At 35.8% G+C, this 23,011-nt stretch overlaps 1 protein-coding gene, 1 long non-coding RNA gene and 1 other non-coding gene across 3 annotated transcripts in view; 2 read left to right on the top strand and 1 right to left on the bottom strand.

Annotated features, from left to right (window-relative positions):
* The window catches only part of LOC133076436 (uncharacterized), a 102,586-nt gene that overhangs the window by 74,354 nt on the left and 5,221 nt on the right, over positions 1 to 23,011 (top strand). Inside the window, exon 3 of the long non-coding RNA XR_009697532.1 lies at positions 11,556 to 11,622. This is a non-coding gene — a long non-coding RNA (uncharacterized LOC133076436). The remainder of the gene's footprint in view (positions 1 to 11,555; positions 11,623 to 23,011) is intronic.
* On the top strand, positions 16,160 to 16,232 carry TRNAG-CCC (transfer RNA glycine (anticodon CCC)). Its single transcript has one exon. It is a non-coding gene; the product is annotated as a tRNA-Gly (tRNA).
* Positions 17,173 to 21,711, bottom strand: KCNRG (potassium channel regulator). The gene is made up of 2 exons (XM_061171156.1): positions 21,131 to 21,711; positions 17,173 to 17,413 (listed from the first exon to the last, which is right to left on the bottom strand). Exons 1-2 carry the CDS (start codon positions 21,709 to 21,711, stop codon positions 17,173 to 17,175), a joined length of 822 nt encoding a protein of 273 aa, XP_061027139.1.

Genomic DNA, 23,011 nt, shown 5'->3' with positions numbered 1-23,011 from the left:
TAAAAACTTATAAGTTGGCATTTGTTTTCAAGAAAGATTACTTTATCAAGGCTGTTGGGTAAATCCAGTATAGAACTGGATCATTAAATTTTACCAATGTTAAAAAGACTTCCTCTTAATACTTCAAAGGAGAATAAAGTTGAAGAATTTGGATAAAGTAACAGGAAGGAACCAATGCCAGAGAAATTCTTAATAATACCATTTTGATTTGAAGAGAGTTGAATCATAGTGTCAATGGGACATTCTCTGATATTTATATTCCAGGGTGCTTGGATTTTTCAGAAGACTGCTGCGCCATAGCTTGGGCTTGCCACTTTTGGAATTCTCCTTCTGTAGTTAAATATAAGGGGATTCAGCTTCAATTGGAGCTTTTCTTACCTTACTAGACACATAGTAGGTGCTCAGTTATTTATTAAGTGGAGTGTTCCTAGGAAGATCAATCTCACTCTGAAATTGGCACTGGGTCTAGTTGATTCTGTCATCACATATACAGGAAATAATCATTCTGTATATTCTTTGCCAGTCTTTTGAGCCTAAATCATAGTTGAGACTTGATTAAGAAGTGTTACGCCTTGGCTGAGAAGATAGTTTTTATGACATCTTTTAATGCAGGCTTCTTAGTTTTTACAGTTCAAGTACTTTTCAGACTACTCTGGTTCTCTTTCAATTTTATATAGAGATTCTTGATAGGAGAGAATTGTTAATACAGTAAGGAACATCAGCCCTGGCACATTTGGGGGGTTTTTTTGGTTTTGTTTTGTTTTGTTTTGTTTTGTTTTGTTTTTAATCAGTCATCAATTTTATACACATCACTGTATACATGTCAATCCCAATCGCCCAATTCAGCACACCACCATCCCCACCCCACCGCAGTTTTCCCCCCTTGGTGTCTGTACATTTGTTCTCTACATCTGTGTCTCAACTTCTGCCCTGCAACCCAGTTCATCTGTACCATTTTTCTAGGTTCCATATACATGCATTAATATACGATATTTGTTTTTCTCTTTCTGACTTACTTCACTCTGTATGACAGTCTCTAGATCCATCCACGTCTCAACAAATGACTCAATTTCGTTCCTTTTTATGGCTGAGTAATATTCCATTGTATATATGTACCACAACTTCTTTATCCATTCGTCTGTCGATGGGCATTTAGGTTGCTTCCATGACCTGGCTATTGTAAATAGTGCTGCAATGAACATTGGGGTGCATGTGTCTTTTTGAATTACGGTTTTCTCTGGGTATGTGCCCAGTAGTGGGATTGCTGGGTCACATGGTAATTCTACTTTTAGTTTTTTAAGGAACGTCCATATTGTTCTCCGTAGTGGCTGTATCAATTTACATTCCCACCAACAGTGCAAGAGGGTTCCCTTTTCTCCACACCCTCTCCAGCATTTGTTGTTTGTAGATTTTCTGATGATGCCCATTCTAACTGGTGTGAGGTGATACCTCATTGTAGTTTTGATTTGCATTTCTCTAATAATTAGTGATGTTGAGCATCTTTTCATGTGCTTCGTGGCCGTCTGTATGTCTTCTTTGGAGAAATGTCTGGCACATTTGTTAATGTTTATTTGCCCCTCTGGGAAATAGGCCTGTAAATTTTTATTATTTATTTTGAGTGCTTATTTTAGTGAAAGTGACCCAAATCAATCAAATCAAAACATTTAAATACCACCCCTTGGGTTGTGGATGAATTTTTTTTAAGTACATACGGAAACCACTCAAGCTTTAGGTGCTATTAGTGACAGAAATAACTGCTGACACATTGTTTGTCCTTTGCCAGAAACTTTTACATTTAAAAATCCTTTCAATTCTCATAACCACCTTATGGGGGAGATACGTCATTATTCCCATGTTATAAGGTAAGGAAACAGTCACAGGGAAATAGCATGCCTGATGTCACATAACTAGTAAGTGGGGGAGTCAGGATTCAAGCTCAGGTAGTTTCATTGCAGAGCTCATGCTCTTAATAATTATATCTACAACCTCTGTCCTATAGTTAACAAAAGGTAGGGGAGAGAAAACTAAATATTAAGCCCTAAAATGCTCAAAATGATAGTGATACCTTCCAAAGAATGTTAAGACTTTAAAACAGGTTTGTATGTGGGAGTACTATACTAAGCACAAATTATCTTCTCAAATATTCCATGATGGTGCTACTATCCCACTGCAAGGAGGCATGCTCTGAGAAGTGTGTTTTGGTAACACTGGACGTGGGTGTTTATGTGTCCATGTCCTTCTGTATGTATGTGTAGTCCATGAATATACATGCAGCTATATGAATTCAGTCAGCCCTTAGTAGCATTGTCCTCCCCTGAGAAAACTGCCCCACCTAATTGTCCAGAGTAAGTCTACACAATCTATAGGTCATACTTGGTTGTACTGTTTTTAAGGTGTCAAAGCATCAAACAGCATTGTTATCTCACTTGCTCTTTGGAAGCTAATCAAAATCTAAGAGAAAATAAACCTTTTGTAACTAAAAGGCTGCAGACAAATTATACATTTGAATTGTAAACTTATTTTGCAGGTTACCTATTCCTAAACTATGAGACATACCATTTTATTTGTATTTCATGTTAATTTAAAGAATTGGACTTCTGGCAGGCTTAAAAATCATTAACTTCATTCTGTGTTATAGAGCAATTGCAGGCAGTATAGCAAGTTCTTACTGAGCCTTCAGAAATATTCTCAGGTATTGCCTCAGAAGGGCAACCTCCTCCCACCCCCTTCACATACACAGAAAATTAATAGCTCCCTTTTCTGTTCTATCATCCCTATAGTAGTTTCATTATTGCTTATGTTACATCATATTGTGATTATTTTTCTTATTTCTCTATGACTAACCTGTAAGCTTAATAGGCTTAAGCCCAGACTGTATCTTAACTCAGCTCATTTGGTGACTGATATAGTAAATAGAGCCCATGATCGCACATAGCACTCAGTATTATGTTACTTCCCTTCCTTATCATGGAATACATTGATACCAATATTAGTCTGGCTACTCAAAACAACTCACTTGTTAGATAGCCGGAAGACAGATCTTTTCAGTGGAATCCTCCTAGGATCAATTAGGTGAAATTTCCAGATCACAAATATCACAGTTTCATTGAAGGATCACAAGGAAAGAGAAATGAGAAACATGAAATAGTTCTTGCCAGGTAATAGCAAGTTTTATATGTGAAATAAGTCTTTGTGAAGGCTCTTTATCTTTTACTGAGATGATGCATTAGTTAAGGAATAAAAAATTTCACAGAGCATGTTTTATCTCCTAGGTAACAGACAAAAGAAACTGACAATATACCTTATGTAAGTCTTAGGAAAACTGTCTCTAGCAGATTGAAATTGTTTCCCAGATGTTCTTCCTGAAGTGTCACAAGAACACTATGGAGGTCAGGAATTCCATTTAGCTTTGCTACCATCTCAAGATTCAGGGTTTTTAAAGAATATTAAGTGCTTTTAAAAGTATTAAAATTATTTAATGGCTGTTTTTCCCACTTCATCATTCATCTGACTGACCCTACAGTTGATTGCTTAAGACAGCTTTAAAATCCAAGTCAACCTTGCTTAGGCCAATGAATTCATACCAGCTTGTATGTAAGAATCCAACCAGAACAACTATTTGTGACTGCCTCTGTTTCTACCTCATCAAGAAATAGTTTTCACTTTAATCTTTCACACTGAGGTCATAGGGTGTGACCTTTTTTCCTAGCACTGTATTTGTGTTCTTTTCTTGCTATCTCCCAGACTCTGAACTTTACCAGCTTCCTGAACCCACAGTACCCAGCCTCTAAATCCTACCTGCCTAAATCCATGTCATTCAGATGCTTTGTCCTACATTGGGAAATCATCTGGCTTCCGGGCTCTATTTGTGTTTGGAGGACCCAAGTATATTCCCAAATTAACTGAAGCTCTAGCCTTAATACTCTGCTTGCTCTCAGATCGATTTCACATGGTGGCCTCTGTTGCTCTTCATAGTTAATGCCTTCCAAACTAGGTATGGCCTACCTGTCAATAAAATATTTGGGTGTTTTATAATTAATAAATGTATGCATTGATAATATACCTGACATGTCTGCTACTCTAAGACTGTTTTTATCTTTAAGATGTTTTCGAAAATCAATTGCTCACTGCCAGTAATACTCATTACCCTCATTTTTAAATAAGGAAAAAGCCTAAGATACTGTTGCATTAGTATAGGATTTTGGCATCAAGATTCTAAATACAACACATGGCACAGTGTCAAGTTAGTTAGCTTTAAATAGATAATTGCTCAATAGAATTTATCCAGAGACCTACGAAAGGAAGCATGAGAATGATGAAATCATCTTATAACCTCATCTTCAATCCAGGCCTGCCTAATTGCTTGCCACGGAGAAGTCTAAAATTGTTGGAAATTCCTTTTTTTGGCTAAGTTTACTTTTCATCTTGTTTCATTTCCTGTCTTAGTATGATAATCTTTTTATATGAAATTGTGCTGTTTAAATTTTCATACTTTTAATTCATTCATGTGTAGAATGTGTAATTTTATAATTTGTGATACCTGATGTATTTCAAGTAACATAATTTCCTTACACATATAAGAACAACATTAAAATTAAACTGACACAGAGTAGATATCCAATAAACATTTAAATTAATATTGAATGAATTAATAAATTAATTTATTTAACATGGTAGTAAGTCAGAATTTTTAGAATTCTGTTATCGACAAATAGTCATAACTTTTCAAACTTCTCTGTGTTTTCAAAGTGTTTACTTTTAATACTCAATATTTTTGTATTTAATTTCCCACAGTTGAAAAGATGAAGCTTCTCATAGAAACAAAATAATTTTTTTAGATTAAATAATCCTTTTTAGACTATGTTTTTGGTTCTGTTACTGGCTCCTAGGGAAAAGAAATTGCAATAAAATAGGCATTTCTAAAGAAATAACTTAGGATTAGGATTCCTTCAAGAATTCATACAAGAATTAAGAACACTGTAGAAAATCAAGTAATATAAATTAGAAGTGAAAATGTCCATTAGATTAATCTGATGATTCTAGACATGAGAATCTGTAAGTTATTTTCTATCATTTTGTCCTCATTTTTAAAGTCTCAGACAATGCAACTTCCATCACTTGAATCTCATTCAGTAATGTGTATACAGCTATTCATTCATTCAACAAGTCACTTTGTTCAGAGGCATTTGCCTCTGATACTAGTATCTTCAATGTCATCAAAATGCATTTTATTAAGATGACAATTGAGCATGTAGGAGAAGCTTAAGCTTTCCCACTGGTTTAGAAGACCATGAAATGAAGCAGAATAAAAAGTTATAATTCAGTATAATAAAATTTGTGAATATTATCCTAAAGAAGGGTTCAGGTAGCTTGGTTACTTTGCCAGAGGAATGACAATGTAAACAGAAGCTTAAACTCTTCCTATCCTAGAGAAGTTAAATGTGGTCCTATTCAAATACTTAAAAATTGGCTCGACTTAAATTTGTGTGACCTTAAGCAAATTGCTCTCTCCAAACCTCAGCTGTAAATTTTAAGTAAGAGGTTGAACTTGGATCTGTTTTGTCCCAAATTTTTATAATCCTAGAACAGAGTCAGCCTCCAATGTATTTATTTTATGAATAATTCTGTACACTGACATATTACTCATTAAAGCAAAGGAAAAAAAGTTAAATAATCTTGTAGATTTATGTGGAAACCTTAGTTATCACCTTAGAATTTTGGATATTATATATTTAAGTTTTCCATTCTAGAAAAAAAAATTAGATTTTTTTTCCTACCCTTTTGTCAGATTGTCACCTTGACTGTATGAGACATGGCCAACAAAAGGAAAACAACCCCCATAGAAACTTGAAGAAGGAGAGGCACTGTAAATGAAAAATAAGAAATCTTTTAATGTTTATCAGATAAAGAAAGCATTTAATTGAAAGCATTTAATTGAATTAATGGGACACAATGGAGTACCAGATGATTTAGTTAACTGACGTTTACAATGATCTTAAACCTTGTTTGAATATTTTGTAAAACATTAATAAAAATTACAATATTTCAGTATATTTTCTTAAACAGTATGCTGAATATTATTAAATTTTATGTAAGGATCAAGTCATATAAAGTATTATGTAATAATAAGTATAGAAGTTTCAAGAGTAGTGTTTAATGTGTTTTAAGCCATAACATCCAGAGGGTGTTTGATTGTAATTTTTCTTAAAGTTAACTTCTTTTTTCTTGAAGTAGAGTGCAAGAGACAAATTCAGGTTAACTAAGGATTCAATTTGAAGAATTCCAGTTTCCTTTAAGCAAAAATTTACTTTATTTCAAACTGAACAAAATTATGTTGTATTCATAATTTGACAACACACTTGAAAGGTGTACACTCTAAAGGATTCAAATTACAAACCTTTCAGTTATAATCTGTTGGTTGTAAGCAAGGCCATGTACTTGTAAATTTCTCCTACTGCCAGAAATTGTATCAGAAGGGACTAAATTATCAAGAATGGCTACTGGTGTTTTGTTTTGTTTTGTTTTGTTTTTGGCTCTGTGGCATGGGGGATCTTATTTCCCCGACCAGTGATCAAACCCGTGCCGCCTGCCGTGGAAACACAGAGTCTCAAGCGCTGAACCATCAGGGAAGTCCCAAGAATGGCTACTGGTTTTGATCATGGTTATGTACATAAATGTATGTTATATACTCTACCGAAGTAGAGTAGCACAGTTTTATTCATATGCAAATCTATTTTTGAATAGTGTGAAAAATCTGAGGTGGTGATAATTTGAGGTGTCATATTCTGTAAATGAGAGTGAATATAATTTCATCTCATCAAGAATAGTTATTATAATAATACTTAAAATGCCTTGAAAGTTTTCTTTTTGCATTTTTCAAGTGAGATAATCTTTTATTATTAAAGACCTATTCTATGCCCAGTACTTCACTATAGTCTAAAAAAGATGGTCACTGTCGGCAAAGAACTTCTGGCCTAGATGGTAATATTATACTAACTTACAGGAAACAACTAGAGAAGAGTGGAGTGTAAAGTCTGTCTTGCTGACCTGAAGTGCAATAGAAGCTCAAAGGAAATGTGGATTTGGACAACAGAGAAGACTTCTTAGAGGAGGTTGAAAATGAGCTGGGCTTAAAGAATAGATAGGATTAATTCAGTGAAATGAAGGAATTGGAGACTTACAAGTGCAGAAAACATGAACCAAAGCATGATCAAGTAGGAAGGAGTAAAGTAGAATTACTGGGTTGAAAACAGATTGGTACTGGGGAGTAGGTAGGGAAATGAGTGTAACCATGGTTGAGATTGTTTTCCTTCCTTTGCATAAAATGCCCTAATTTCTAATTGAAGAAAATGAGAGTATATTCAGATTGCCTGCAGCCCTTCGAAAATCAAGGTGTGATGATTTGAAGAAAAATCACGATTTGTAAGAAATGTTGGAAGGAATCTAGGCTTAAATTAGACGAGTTTACCTGAAACATTGGGGGTCTATAGCCTTTAACTGAGCAAATCAAGTGAGAAATCTTGAGAGGCAGGGGTTGCATAGCCAAAAGTCTACTCTCAGGGATATTTTTTGCCCAGGTGAGATTGACCTTATCACTATGGGAATGATCGCAAATACCACAGTACTGTTGTTAAGCCAAATAAAAACACTGTACTCCTTTTCCAAACCTCTAATTTGCATACAAGCCTTAGCTCAAGTTATGTCCTTTCCCTCATCTTCAGCTGTCTAAATATTCTTAGGCTATCTAGCCCCTGCATGTAATTTTCCCAGTTCACTTTTCTTCCTCACCCAGAAATACCATTTCTCTCTTTTGTGCTCCTATTCCTGATCTAGAACAATTAATACATCCTGCTTTATGGGCAGAGGCTATTTTATTTTTTATTGTATACTCTGCAAGTCTAACATAGTGGGTGCTTGATAAATGGCAGTTGATTGCTGAAAATCAATAGTGATTTGGTGATAAATTAATATGTTCTGGAAAGACTGAATACCAGCCGGATAAATATAGAAATGCCCAAGCTCTTGCCTGGTAATTTAGAAGTTCTCCACCTTTTACTGTTTCACTTACCAGGGCTCAGGGCTCCTCTCATTCTATGCTACCTATTAACATTCAAGTCTTAGCTACCTTAAAGTTTTTTTAAAAAAAACTTAATCAAAGCCAGAAACCTGTGGGTGGGGGTATGAATAGCTGGAAAGCCTATGAAATTTTGAGGGTTATAAATGATCTGATTGATCATCTAAAACTTTCCAACAAAGTATAATTTAACTGTTTCCTATTGGCTTTTATTTGTTGTCTCTCTGAGGAGATGGGAGATGGTAGTAGAATGAAAAGTCCTTACATTAAAAAATACTTTTCAAAAAAATTTTTTTCAAGAAGCATCGTTACCATAATCACAAAAATAAATGTATTGAACATCTGCTGCAATTCTTTAAAGTGACTCTCTAAAGTTAATTGTATGCTTCTGAATCCCTCCGCTTACTAGAGCTACCTTATTGAGTGAAATGGGTTTTCTTATAAACTTTCTTGGACAATTTTGTAAGACAGTATCCAAGTCACACGAAAAAGCTTTCAGAAATCTCAGAAGGCAAAGAAAATTGTGGATCAAATATGCAGCATTTGTTTTCTGCTAGGACATTTAAGTCATATTTATAATGTGATAAGGATTTATTTTTATGTATCCTTAAGAGCTTTTAAATAAAATCTATAGGACATTTATGTCTGATTTCCAGAACCTATATATATATAAATTACATTTTTTTGAAAAGTCTAATGTTGCTGTTGGGTTGGGTTTGGCTTTGAGGGAGGTTGACGTATTTGTTATACATAACATTTAGCCAGAAGTCAGGAATTCAACCAGCAATTAAATAATGGTTCCCACGGTGAAGCAGTTTCCCCTCTACACTGATTTGCTTTATGACCTGTTTTCTAGGCACTTATTTTGACATCACCACTGCCCCCACAAAAAAAAAAAAAAAAGTGAGAACTGACTATATCACGGGTACCTAGACCATGTGGAGAAAGGACTGAGACCGGAAGCAGAAAACACATTGTCCGTACAGAGCAAAGTGCCAGACAACAGCTCACTCTAGTAAAGGGCGATAAATGCCACATGAGATGGTCTCCTCAGTTCAAAACTGTAAGTAACTTTAGGGAATTGCAGGGGGATTAGGCAGTTGTCTCTGCTGACTCAATAAAAAAAGTCTTCATTTTGTAATTTGTGGCCTGTATGCTTGTAAATAAGATGCACTGGATTGTCAAGTAGTGGACTTTTCTGGTTTGTGGGTGAGAAATAGAATGCAGCCAAAATAGAATGCAGTATTCCCGCAAAAGTAACTTGGGGCCTTTGCCTTAAGACCTGAGACAAAGGTTACATGAATTTAGATAACCAGGTTAGAACTAAGTTATTGGGCCTTTGCCTAGATAACCAATTAGAGGACTTTTAGTCTTGATATAGCAAGGAATAGGGAGGTATTATGGCCTCTTGAAACAAAATAATGAAAACTTACAAAATAATGGAATTTTTGGAAATTAAATGTGGCTATACTATATATAGAAGGATTCTAAGAAAGTCTGTTGGCAAAGAAACTGGGCATGTGACTACTGTGGTGATCTAGGAGTGAAGAAAACCTGAACAGAATAGTGGCAATGAGAATGGAGATAAGAGAATAAATTTAAGATATTTCAAAAGAAAAAATTGTAGAACATCATGATGAGTTGGATAAAAGGGGTGGGTGTCAAAAATTACACATTTTCTGTACTGGAAGACAATGATAGTATCACTGAAAGGCGAGAGTTAAGAGAAGCTAGTTTGAGAAGGAAAGATTTTGAGTCCCATTTTTGTAATATTGAATTTAAGATGATATCCAGGCATTCCTTTTGAAATGCTTTGATTAAAAGTCGCTGAATATACAGAACTGGAATTCTATGTAAAAGTCTGGCTGGAGAGGTAAATTCGTCAGTTATCCACTCAAAACTGATAAGGGTAGACAAGCTAACTGAAGTTCTTTATTAAAGACAGTATATCCCTTTCTTTTAAAAAGAAGTACATAAACACATACATTTACATAAAAAAATTATTTGATTGGGTATGTAGTCTTAAATAAACATTTCCAAAATGGAATTAAAACTCTCCTTTTTTTCTTAGAGTGTCATATCTCAAGCTTGTGCCTATAGGAAAATCCTACACTGGTATCAGTTATGAAGGTCAGTGACTAAAATGTGTTAATTATTCTTTTATTTTATAAATTTATTTTATTTATTTATTTTTGGCTGCGTTGGGTCTTAATTGCTGTGCGCTGGCTTTCTCTAGTTGTGGCGAGCGGGGGCTACTCTTCGTTGCGGGTGCATGGGCTTCTCAGTGCGGTGGCTTCTCTTATTGTGGAACACGGGCTCTAGGGCGCGCGGGCTTCGGTAGATGTGGCGCATGGGCTCAGTAGTTGTGGCTCGTGGTCTCTAGAGCACAGGCTCAGTAGCTGTGGCGCACGGGCTTAGTTGCTCCGCAGCATGTGGGATCTTCCCGGACCAGGGCTCGAACCCTCATCCCCTGCATTAGCAGGCGGATTCTTAACCACTGTGCCACCAGGGAAGCCCCTAATTATTCTTGAACCTTACCTTTGCGTCTATTCATTAAACAAAGATCTTTCCCAGTGTTACATTGAGGGAATGAAATTGAGAACTTAAAGTCCGAATAATTCAGTCAGTTAAAACTGTAAAATTGACATGGCTTTAATTTCTCAAATGGAAAAGCAAGTAATTGAACTGTGGGAAATGTGCTGGTCTCCAGTTTCAAGACACAGTACAGCACAAAGACCTGGCATTCTGGCTGAAGGGTTGTAATAATAAACAGAAATTTGAAAACCAGGAAGACAAGTTTTCCAAGAGTGCAACTGTGGCATTTCAAAAGAGATATAACAAGAAATTCCGGAAGATGGCCAAAAATAGGTTTAGATAATTGAGATTCCTTATTTGAATACTTGTTTTTGATGGAGAAATACAGTTAAGAGGAAATGAAGCTTCTGTCTAAGAGGTCTAAAACATTTTCTCCTTTTCACCCTAAATTGGGTTTGCTTCTGAAGAAAAGTGTTAGCCAAAAAAAATCAAATAGGAATTCAGTACTGCTTAAATTGTAGCCAGAAGTTTAAAAAGTGACCAAAGCAAAAAAAAAAAATTTTTTTAATTAATTGAAAGCAAGTATTTTGATTTTCTAGAAGCTAAACCTTGTTTTATAGGATTCCTATTTAGAAAGTCAAAGTATCTTGATCTGTTTACCCAGTAATTACATGCCCATCATGAGACAGAAATACCACATTACTCTACATTTTAAATTTCTAATATGTTCTACTTTAATGATATGTAAGGAAACCTAAAATGTTAATCTATGCCTCCAAAATAGCCTTTAAAAAACTCAGTAACATGTCTTCTGAATATACCAGAGTCTTTTATACCATTTTACCTAAATCCTTGAACCATTTGATTAATCCAAATTCAGTGAACCTATGTCTTCAAGGCAGGTTATCCAGAACTGGGAACATTTGTTTCTGTATTTCCATCCTAGTTGCATCTGACTTATGTGCCTGGTCTGATGACTTCAACTATCTTTTCATGACTCCTAAATTATGGAGGTAAGTCAAGATTTAATATTGATTATAGTCATGTAACATTCATTCTGAATTTGTATTCCTGTAATATTTATTTAATTACTAAGCACTCTTGTAGCATTGCATTTTTATTAGCAAATTATGGTATATTCCAGTTTTGGCTGAGCTATTTTACTCTGATTAAATGTATAATTTTGCATAACTTTTTTTTTTAATTTATTTATTTTTGGCAGCGTTGGGCCTTCATTGCTGTGTGCGGGCTTTCTCTAGTTGCAGCGAGTGAGGGCTACTCTTTGTTGTGGTGCGCGGGCTTCTCACTGAAGTGGCTTCTCTTGTTGTGGAGCACGGGCTCCAGGCGCGCGGGCTTCAGTAGTTGTGGCACACAGGCTCAGTAGTTGAGGCTCACAAGCTCTAGAGCGCAGGCTCAGTAGTTGTGGCGCACGGGCTTAGTTGCTCCGCGGCATGTGGGATCTTCCTGAACCAGGGCTCGAAACCGTGTCCCCTGCATTGGCAGGTGGATTCTTAACCACTGCCCCACCAGGAAAGTCCAATTTTGCATAACTTTCAATTACTTAGTATTTCTATATACATCTAGACTTTCATCTCATTTTTTGTGTGATTACCCACATAAACTTCTAGTAGAAAATACCATGGGTTTTTTTCTGTAGCCTTTAACTTGAATCAACTCTTTCAGACTCTTTACGTAAAGTATCCTCATCTATCTTTGAATCTACTATAATTCTTGTTTTTCCAAGTGCCTGTTTACTGAGACTATAGTGTTCCAAATTTTTCAGTTCAGTTCAGTTAAGACTGTTAGATGTCCAGCACTGTGGGGGAATATAAAGACCAATATAAAGCTCAATCCCAGTCCTCATCTTAAAAGAACTCATGGAACCTCAGACATTGCAGCCAGACTTTCTTGGGGTATCTTATTACAAGAAGGGTAAGATAAACCTCTCCTGTTTGGCTTCCAACTTGGGAACTCAAAGACATTCAAATTCTTACCAGATTGTGAAATGAGAAAAGTAACATGAAATAGAAACACTTGGTAGTTGGTGTGTTTTACTCAACTGATAGAGTAAAAAAACCACTTTAAAACAATGATTTCTGGATTTGAGGTGTTGGTGTGAAATCTGAAGGTGCAGAAAGCTCTGTATGATTAAATAAGTCTTAGGCACATTTCAGTTTTGGGAGTAAATTCCTATTTATTTTGCTGTATTTTGTTGCTTATTTATTCTGTGCCATGCTTAATACTCATTTCCCCTTCACCATGTAAGGTGTTAGCTCTTTATCTATTAAAATATTTTGGGAGCTGGATCGACCTCATAGCTTAGATATATATTAAGGCATTTTCTGAGCTCAGAAATATTGAGATGATGAGTCTTTTGGTGAAATTTGCACATAACTTTTCATCTCAGATAGATCCAATAGAAGGCCTAACAATTCATGACAAAGCTGTTCTGGGACCAAGCTGGTGAGTAATTATGGTTTTTATGATGTTGTTGATTTTCCAGAAATCTAAGTATTTTTAGTAATATATTTTCATCTCATCTCTATACTTCTTGAACTTTTGTTTAAAACACTAAGTTTGATGTCACACTGGTGTTTTCCACGGATTCACTGGCTCCAGGAAGGTAATAAAATTTCCCAAATTTCTTTTTAAAAATTTCCTCTTAGTGGCTTTTACATTGCTAAGTGTGCTATTACAGAGTCAACTTCCCCAGCACAGAGGAAAAATAAAAGTAGAATACGGGATAGTTAGAAGTCTTAGCAAGTCTTTTGTTATTCCAGCAAGGTCTCTGTTAATGTGACCATTTCTGTTATTTATGATAGAGAACCAATACAAAGACTTATAAAACTAAGCTGACATTTGTCAGATGTAACCAGAATACAAGACAAATAGAAACAGCTTAAAATTCCCTAAATCATATATTTCTCAAGCTGCTTTCCCTTGACCATTTTATATTACTTCAGGCTCCTGAATTCAGATATATTTTGAAAGCAGCCCGAATTAATTTCGACTTTAACATAACCTAAGGATTCTTTGTAATTATGACTTGTAGATTCTTTGTAATTATGACTTGTATATTAAATTCGAGAGTAAAATTCAACACTAGAGCTCCTTTTCAGAAAATCTTTGTAGGGAGAACTTTCAACAACTTATAAGGTTACATTGTTGAGGTTCAAGAATAAGCTAAAATCTTTAGTGCCTTATCAGAAATGAAACTGTAGGTGATGGAAAGAGGCTGAAACAAACATAAGTGGGAGAATAGGGGAGGCCCAACTATCACTGGTATTGTTAAGACTGACAAACCATGCTTTGTGATGACTCATACCTGTGTATCTGAGATGGATTGATAGGAATATATGATTTGATAGACCAAAGTTTTCAGTTTGGCTGGCCAAGACAAGCTTCTGCCATTATTTTCTTATAATTTCTTATGATTTTCTTATAATCACTTCAGTCGAGAAGTTAAGTGATGCTCATATGAAGATGTTAAAGTCTTTTTTTTTTTTTCTAAAGCAGGCAAGAGTTTAAATTTGCCTGTGGTGCAACTAACATAAGCCTGTTTTTTTCCAGCCATATGCCTGCCTCCCTTTCTAAAACAAGACTCTTTTTTGCGCGTCTTGACATCCCCGTTACAGTGCCCCACTCTGTGTTGGAGTGAAGACAAGAGGCTTATTACTTAGATAATCTTGACAGATGTGTCTCCAGATAATATCATCTCTAAAATATTTACTAAAATAAGAAACTCAATCCACTCTGAAAGTACACTTTTCCTAATGAATAATATACATTTTTAAATTTTGGTAATCTATCTCCTTCTAAAAACCTCTGGATTGTGAACCCATGACTTTTGAGGAATTGTTTAATTAAAGGCTTAAGTTATTTTAATTTAAACCCATCGTCAATGTTATGAATTGTAATTGTAGTAAGCTCTAGAAGAGAAGACCTTATTTTGCTCCTTGCAGCTCCTTGCTCCCCAGTGTCTAGACAGTATTTGGCACACAGTAGATGTCAATAAATATTTTCTGACTGAATTAATTAAACGTATATATATTACATGTTTCCATAGGGTAATGTTTCTATTAGCACATTAAAAAGAACATTTTATTTCTCATCTCAAGCTAATTTCCGGCAAGTGTGAATGACTAAGAACACATAATAGCAGTTTAAACATTTCCTGTCTTATTCCTTGCCAATCTGTAGTTACAGTATTTTTTGCTTCACTATTCTTTTAACCAGTTATCAGTTTTGAATCATCTTATCAGCAAAGCCCTATACGGAATTAAACAGTGTAACATATATAACCATGCCAACTACACCCAACTAGTTAAATCAAACGCGTGCCCAAAACTTAGCAGAATAGAAATATTGTGCCCTCGAATATGATGCTAGCAAGGGAACCAGGCCAGACACATCATCCCCAAAACTAAGATGACAGACTAAAACAACTAAGTTGGTTTTTTCTGCACTAAAGAGAGGATGTGTGCCACCAAAAACAAAACACTCATTCATAAGGCTTTTTTTTCTTATTTGGGTCATTATTTTCCGTTGCTAACCTTAACGTTACTAATCTTGAAGTATTTTGCACTTTTCCATTATACATAATCTTTTGAGGTACTATTAGGAAATTTTTTTTTTTTAATCTTTCTTCCCTGCAACTTAGTACACAAATCTATAAGTAATTACTAGAAATTTCTAGAGTGTAATTTCTTTACTAAGTGTAGGGGTTTCACAGAAAGGATGGAAGAGTAAAATTTATGTCAGTATGAGATAATAGGCCATACTATGCCATAACATGCCCCCAACCCTGGCACACACACACACAATCTTTCAGGTATGGCTTTTTCTTCCTTTTTTAAAAAAGACCTACCTGGTCTGATGAAAAGTAAATCTTCCTCCCACAACCAAACCCCACTCACCCAGTTTCCTCTCTACAGGTGACACATATCTTTGCTGAAAATTCCATGAATATAGATATATGAGTACTATATATCTTTCCACAAATGGAAACTAGGTACTGCATATAAAGTGGAAATATATTTTTCCACTTTATACATTGTCTTACACCTTGCTTTTTTTCAACTTATATATATTTGACAATCCTTCCTTCTTAGTTTATAAACTGCTGTCTCATTCTTTTTAAAGGCTGCACGGTATTTCACTGTATGAACCGTAATTTATACCCATTCCCTGTTGATGAACTTTGAGTTTACTTCCAATTTTTGCTGTTATGATGATACACTGTCTCTCTTGAATGTGAGTTCCTTGAGAATAAGGATTTTTGTCATGAGTAAATGTTTTAATTCTGAAAACTTAGTATAGTGTTCAACAAATGTTTAACAGATGTTTTTGAATGAATGAATGGTACTTTTTAAAATGCTGCTCAACTGCTTCCACTCAATGTTTTTTAACCCTACTATGTGCAGAGTACTTGGTACTCTTTGATCTAATGATTCCCTTTCTAGATATTTATCCTAATATTTTAAAGACATGTATATAAGAGAAATTCCTACAAGAGGACTCACTAAGTCAAAGTAATATGTGTAGGGGACTTCCCTGGTGGTCCAGTGGCTAAGACTCTGCACTCCCAATGCAGGGGGCCCAGGTTCGATCCCTGGTCAGGGAGCTAGATCCCACATGCCGCAACTAAGAGTTCGCATGCCACAACTAAAAGATTCTGCATGCCGCAACTAAAAGATCCCACATGCTGCAACGAAGACCCAGCGCAGCCAAATAAATAAATATTTTTTAAAAAGTAATATGTGTATTTTAAATGTTAGTAGAAGTTATATGCAAAAGCTTTTTACCAGAGTAGGTGCTAATTGGTAACAAAGGTATTTCTCACCAAGTGTTCATTCAGCACAGTGCTTTTTACACATAGTAGAGTTAAAACTGTTGAGTGGATCGAGCTCACATTCAAGTGAGAAAAATTTGTTTTTATGATGGCATGTAAGTCTAGATAGAGGAAAGGGCTGATTACTATGCCTAGGAAAGGAGGAAAACAAGGCCTTACTGAAGAGGTACAATTGAAAGTGGGTCACCCATCTTCTTCATCATTATCATCACTGATAGTTACTGAGTGCCTACCATGTGCCAGGCAGTGTGTTGAGTGCTTTACATTATCTCCTTTAATCCTCTTATATCCTATAAGGGAGATAAATTTATTACCCTCATTTGATAGATGAAAAAGTTGAGGCAGAGAGAAGTTAAATGACTTGCCCAAGCCATATAGCTAGTAAGTGACTTAGTTGGGATTAGAAATCAAGCAGTCTGATTCCATAGTCCATTCTTGAACGCTTTATAAGTGTTCATGAAGAAGAGAAAGGGAAAGAGGCATTGAAGGTAGAAGGAACGTGCGCCAAAGCACCAAGTGCACGGTGTTGTTTAGAGCAGCAAGTAGTCAGTGTGGCTTAAGCACTGTTAAGCTGTGGTTGCCCAAAGATGGCATGGTAGAAGGCCAGAAAGTTAGGGTGAGTACATATTTGACTAACATATATGCCCTAAATATGGAATTTCCAAACAAGAAAATGGCAATTTCTTTTTACTCTAAAAGAGAACAGAGAACCTCATTTCTTTTTCTGAGATTGCTCTGGCATGAGGGTAGTCTCTGGTTTCAGTGTTTTGTTCATGGCAAGAGCTTCAGGCTTTTTTATCCTTTCAAAGCTATAGCATTCAGTTTTGTCTTCAGAGGATACTGTTCTGGTGCTGACCAGATGGAAGCCTTCCATTAATAAAGTGTCAATCAGTAAGCCGAGGACATTAGTTCCGTTGGCCAGTTTTCGGTTATCAGGCTTTATAGAAACATACCTAGGACACACAAAAATGTTCAATTATAAAACAGCCCTTTAATAACCAGCAAAGCTAAACAGAAATATTTGATTTATAACCTCAAATAAAGGTATCAAACCATTTTTTGATCAGATACTTTTAAAGACTTCATTTATAAATCCAAGCCAGTACTTTCAGGCTACTGAAAACAGAGACCTTGCTGTGATCTCCAGTCATTTTAATTCCACATTTAGGAATATAGCTAACATTGATGAATTTTCATTGAGAAATTATTTTCTGGAGCAAACAATTTGATCAAACAATTAAATTAGCTTAATTTTCATATAATGTAATTTAACTATTTCCAAATTTTGTTTTCAACTTACTAAATATTGTTTTAATCAATTTAATTAATTGATTCAATCATTTTAATGAACATCTGATACATTTACAGTTTCCCCCTAGATCTAATTTTACCCATTACCAGCACTGACATTACAGATTTTCTTTTGTGACTTTCTCCTATCAAATGCATTTTTCAGGTGAAATTTTGCAGATGTTAAATGTCAAGAAGACTTTATTGTCAATTTTTCTCAATAACTGTCCATTGTTGAAGAGCAAAACATGGGGTCAAAAGGCTTCTGGAGTCAAAATGACAAAACTTTCTGGAAAACTCGATAGATACACATTATTCAAGAAAAATATACCTGAACTTTTCAGATTGACTATATGTTGCTTTAATAATGTCAACATAACATGTCCATAAAGATATAGCTATATTGCCCCTTCTTTATCTACCATCAGGATATTTTTATATCCTTTGTGTCCTCCCACCATTTGTTTATGAGATATGAAAAAAAAAGGCTTTAGTTCCAGGCAGCAACCTAAACTATCTGTGGTTTTATGGGATAAAAAGAGCCTTGGGGTCATCCCTAGCCTCCTTTTAATTATGATTGATAGAGTGGTTATTGTAGCTCACATTTAGAAACTCATTCTAGGCAAAGAAAAAAATTCAATAATAAAATGTAAGAATTATAAAACTACAAAGTATATATCAAAAGCACATTTATGTTTAATACAGCAAATTTTTAACATTAGTAAATCATTTCATCTATCCCCAAACCCCAGATCTTGATTTTATAGCCTAGAAACTTTTGTCAAAGAGAAAAAATGTTACAGAACATCTCACAAAATTAAGATGCAAATAGTATATAGTAGGTGATAACAAAGTGGAATGTACTTGCAAGAAATCACTTGGCCTAAATACTTGATTCCCTAAGAGGCCAAAATGAAAAATGGAAGATTTCAAGGCATAAGAAAAAGATAAAAGAAACTAATGGGAAATGGAAAATCAAAACTTATTTTAAAAACTTAAAAGGCAAGTACACTTTTCCATTTGAGCTAGTTTATAAAGGAAAGGTCAGATAGAAGATGGCTACCAAAGAGACTCTAGAATCCTGTGACCATAACTTGACTTGATAATGTGGTATGGCCCTCTGCAAGATGCACGCCAAGTATTTCTAGTACTGTGAACTTGAGAGATAATAACTGAGCAACTTGCTAGGTTACCAAGACCTCAGAGTGATAAATCATATTAGTAGAACATACTGAACAGCTGGATGATACACCAGACTCTGAGGAGCCATTCAGGCTTACTCCTCCACTTTCCACCTTCAAAAAAAACATCTGAATGGACAGATTCAGACCACAAGGAGTGAGCAAGAAATAAAAATGATTGCTAGCTAAATAATTATATACCTAAGGTGGGCCTCTTAAGACCAAGAGTTTTCATCCGATCACCTGAACTCCCAATAATGTCACCTTATTTGGGTTATCTACCTCTACTTTGAAATTGGAACTATAGAAAAAAATCACGACCACTTATAGGCTGAAAAAAATTCTAAACTTCAAACAACTGAAAAGAATACTCTTCGGTGATGCAAGAAAAAGTCAGTTTTAAAAATAGCTTCTGGTTTTGGAATTATCTATTTTGGAATTTAAATATGTCATTCTCTCATTAAGACGAAAAAAATTTTTGTACTATTTGTAAAACACAAACACTTAACAGCAAAGGGAAAACTACTGTCACTGTGTACACACAAAGAATATCCCAACTTGAGTTTCTAACGTTTTTCAAGATTATGGTCATTTTCTCCAAATGCATAGCTTTTAAAGAGCATTTAGTATTTCCAGGATACCTTTTTTTTTTTTTTTTTTTTTTTTTTATTTATTTATTTTTGGCCGTGTTGGGTCTTCGTTTCTGTGCGAGGGCTTTCTCCAGTTGTGGCAAGCGGGAGCCACTCTTCATCGCGGTGCGCGGGCCTCTCACTGTCGCGGTCTCTCTTGTTGCGGAGCACCGGCTCCAGACGCGCAGGCTCAGTAGTTGTGGCGCACGGGCTTAGTTGCTCCGCGGCATGTGAGATCTTCCCAGACCAGGGCTCGAACCCATGTCCCCTGCATTGGCAGGCAGACCCTCAACCACTGCGCCACCAGGGAAGCCCTCCAGGATACCTTTTTATCTTGCATGTTCCGTCTTGAAATCAATGACACCGTTTTTTCTTAGTTTTTTAACTTTTTAGAAAGGGATCCCCAAAGATCTTAATCACACAAATTTAAAAAAAAAAAACAAAAAACTGGTAATTTCCCTTCTATTTATGTTAGTACCCCACCAACTGTGACCAGAGGTATCTTAAAACATTTTGAGGTGAAGACAGGGTCTTAGGTTTTCTTCACAATCAGCCTGTTAGCTGGATCTCTTTCCCCAAAATGACATTTCATGCCTCTTTGGAAAGGCAGGAAATTATAAAGCATAAAAACTTAAGAATTGTCCTACTGCCCAGGGTTCTTCAGCTGGTATGCAGGACCAAGGGGTATGTTGTGGGAGGGGTAAATATTGATCGTCTCTGATGGTTACTGCAAAAGTTAAGAAAATATCCCAAAATATGTCTGTCTACCTTGACCCCAAAAACGTGTATCTTATTTAAATACTGTCAGTAAAGAACATATGCAGACTTTTTTTTTTCCCCCTCCTGAAAATTAAAGCCAGCTTTCACAGTAAAATAATAGTGGGACAGCATTAAGACATTTCTAAGGGGCGAAAAAAAAGTGTCCGTGACAGTAGAGTGGAAATCCGCCTTAGGGTCCAGCCAAGAATAACAGGGGTAGAAAGTGACTGACTCAGAAGCAACTATCCTTAATATACTGACAGCCTATCCCAATATTTTGAGTTGTGTAAGAGTGCCAACAATGTAACAGGAGACCAGATTTGCCATGAGCTATATCTGCCTTAATGGTGTTTAAAGATAAAGTGGAATGGAGAAAAATCAGTAGCCAAATCAGAAGGACTGAAAGAACTGTACATAGTGTAAGGAAATCATGACAAACTGTTGAGCCTTTACTATATACCAGCAACGAAAAGAAACCCTTGGGGAGAAAAAGGCTTCTCATTCCATAGTAATGGAACATAATCTATAAAATTGTTTCCTCCTACAACTTGAATGACCATAGTCCCAGTTTTCCCTGGACAATTTTGATTTATTCCTATTGTCCCACATAATAACAACTCCTTCTTCACTCTGAAAAGTATCCCAGTTTGGACAATAATTATCTGGTCATTCCACCCAACTCTGCTGGTTACTCCCCCCAAAAAATCATTTTGAGTAATCATTTTTTTCCAAAACTGAAATGAGAAAATTTCAATTTTGAGGAGAAACATCAGGAACCGGTGTAGAATAGAAGCTTCAAAATACAAAATACCTGATTCCAGTTTGGTTATCAGTCATGCTGTCAGAGCCGCACTGGAAAACCAGGTCATGGTAAGAAGGTCTTTGTGGAGGCAGTGGAAGTAAGGTCATCTGAGGAGGGTAAGAGTTACTACTCCAGGTCGGTGCTGAAGGTTGCTCTATAAACACTGTAATTCTCCCAGTTAACATCTCGATTGTTTTGCTGCAAGAGCCAAACACCCTGAAAAAAGCTTGAGTGTTTCGGCTCAGGAAATGTACCTCCACAAGAGCAGGTCTTGGCTGTAGCAGGTGTTCTTGGTTTAAGAGATCCACCAGAGGATCAAGTTCATAGAATAGAGCCTCCCTCTGAAGCCTGAGATAGTCTGAAAAGTCAGTGGGTAATAAAAGCTGGTGAGTTCTCAAAAAATCTAAGATGAAACTAAATAAAACACCATCTCTGTCCACAAAAATCTGGCCACCAACCATCTTGAATTCTTGGTCTCTGCCATCTAACATACGTGTCAACCGAGAGGCAGGAAACTGCTTTAAGGTTGAAGACCTTGTGGTGAATATCTTCCCTCCCACGTTCAAAGTGACCAGTTCCTGACTACTCATTTTCCTCTTGCTTCACACTAGAGGCTACAAACCATCAGGCACAGACTTAGAAACTTGAAAATCAACCTGTAACCACAAATGTTACATATGATTAAGAAATGTAGGGGAGGGGAATTTAACAAAAACAGAGACCTCGATTTCCAGGTAACTACTGTTAAAGCAAATAGTGTGTCCATAGCTGTGTTTACAAATTTGAGAGTTGCCAGGGAACGTACAGTATACAGAATGAAAAAGTAACAGATGAGGAACTCCATAGTTTAAGGAAAACTGCCAATATGTCTGAGGACATGTGTCAAATAGATCCCTTTACTGTATCCCATTAAAAAAAAAAAAAAAAAAACCTTCATAAAAACCTCTTGTAAATCTATATTAAAAAAAAAAAAATATATATATATATATATATACTGGGAGCAGAAAAGCATTCCCCCTCTCCAAACCTCTTATCTACTATGAGTCCTCATGGCAGAGGTAATATTTATAGATAAACATTGTCTTAACTTTTTATATCCCTTTAGCAATTTAGTGGCTAATCTTGGATTGTCAGTTGGGGATAAGGCAGTCATTACCTCAACTAGCAGCTTATTTTGACTACTCTTCTCCTAACTAGAATGATTCTTCTGTACTTGAAATTTAGTTGCCACCTTCTTTTCCTGTCCCTGCTTGTATTACCTCCTCTCAACCAAATTAATGGACTGGGGTAAAGACCCTCTGGACTGTCAAGGAATGTCTTGTCCCATGACAGAAATAAGGTTGACTGAAAGCAGTTCTAAGATAAAGTCACTTCTTGTTTTCATCTGAATTCTAAACAAGGTGAAAAAATTAAGTATTTTTGTTCTGTGGGAGACAGGGCATCTTTATCTCATGTGAGCAGATAGGACAGCCTTATTGTTTAGCTGATTATTTTGTACTTTATAATAGCTGATAGTTTCATCTATCGTTAAATTAATCTTACTACTCTTAAAAAATTCTTTAAACAAGTGAATTGATTGGTTGTACAGTTGCCATGATACTTTGGAACAACACTTAGCTGCCAGTAAAAAGGTGGCTTTTCCATTTCCTGCTCTTGCAATGTGTTTTTTTGTTTGTTTTTACCCATGCCTTTGCTTGCACAGTCACCTAACAGTTTTGTAGTTTACCTCCAAACTCCTTTGGTGGTAAATTTACAAAACCTAAGCAGATAAAAGGCAAGCTGAAATAAATCTCCACCCTCCTTAAAACGTAAACTTCGCACAAGGTAATGCCAGTTTTTGTTTACATGAGATTTACACTGTACCAAAAAAAGAAATCAACCCTCTGCAGA

The sequence above is a fragment of the Eubalaena glacialis genome, chromosome 16, assembly GCF_028564815.1.
Source record: "Eubalaena glacialis isolate mEubGla1 chromosome 16, mEubGla1.1.hap2.+ XY, whole genome shotgun sequence".
NCBI lineage: Eukaryota > Metazoa > Chordata > Mammalia > Artiodactyla > Balaenidae > Eubalaena > Eubalaena glacialis.
This window is presented reverse-complemented; position numbering and strand designations above follow the sequence as displayed.

Coding starts and splice junctions, on each gene's coding strand:
- KCNRG (XM_061171156.1), bottom strand. CDS start 21,711: ATGAGTAGTCAGGAACTGGTCACTTTGAACGTGGGAGGGAAGATATTC. Junction 17,414..21,130: donor GATAACCAAACTGGAATCAG/GTATTTTGTATT, acceptor TGTGTGTCCTAG/GTATGTTTCTATAAAGCCTG.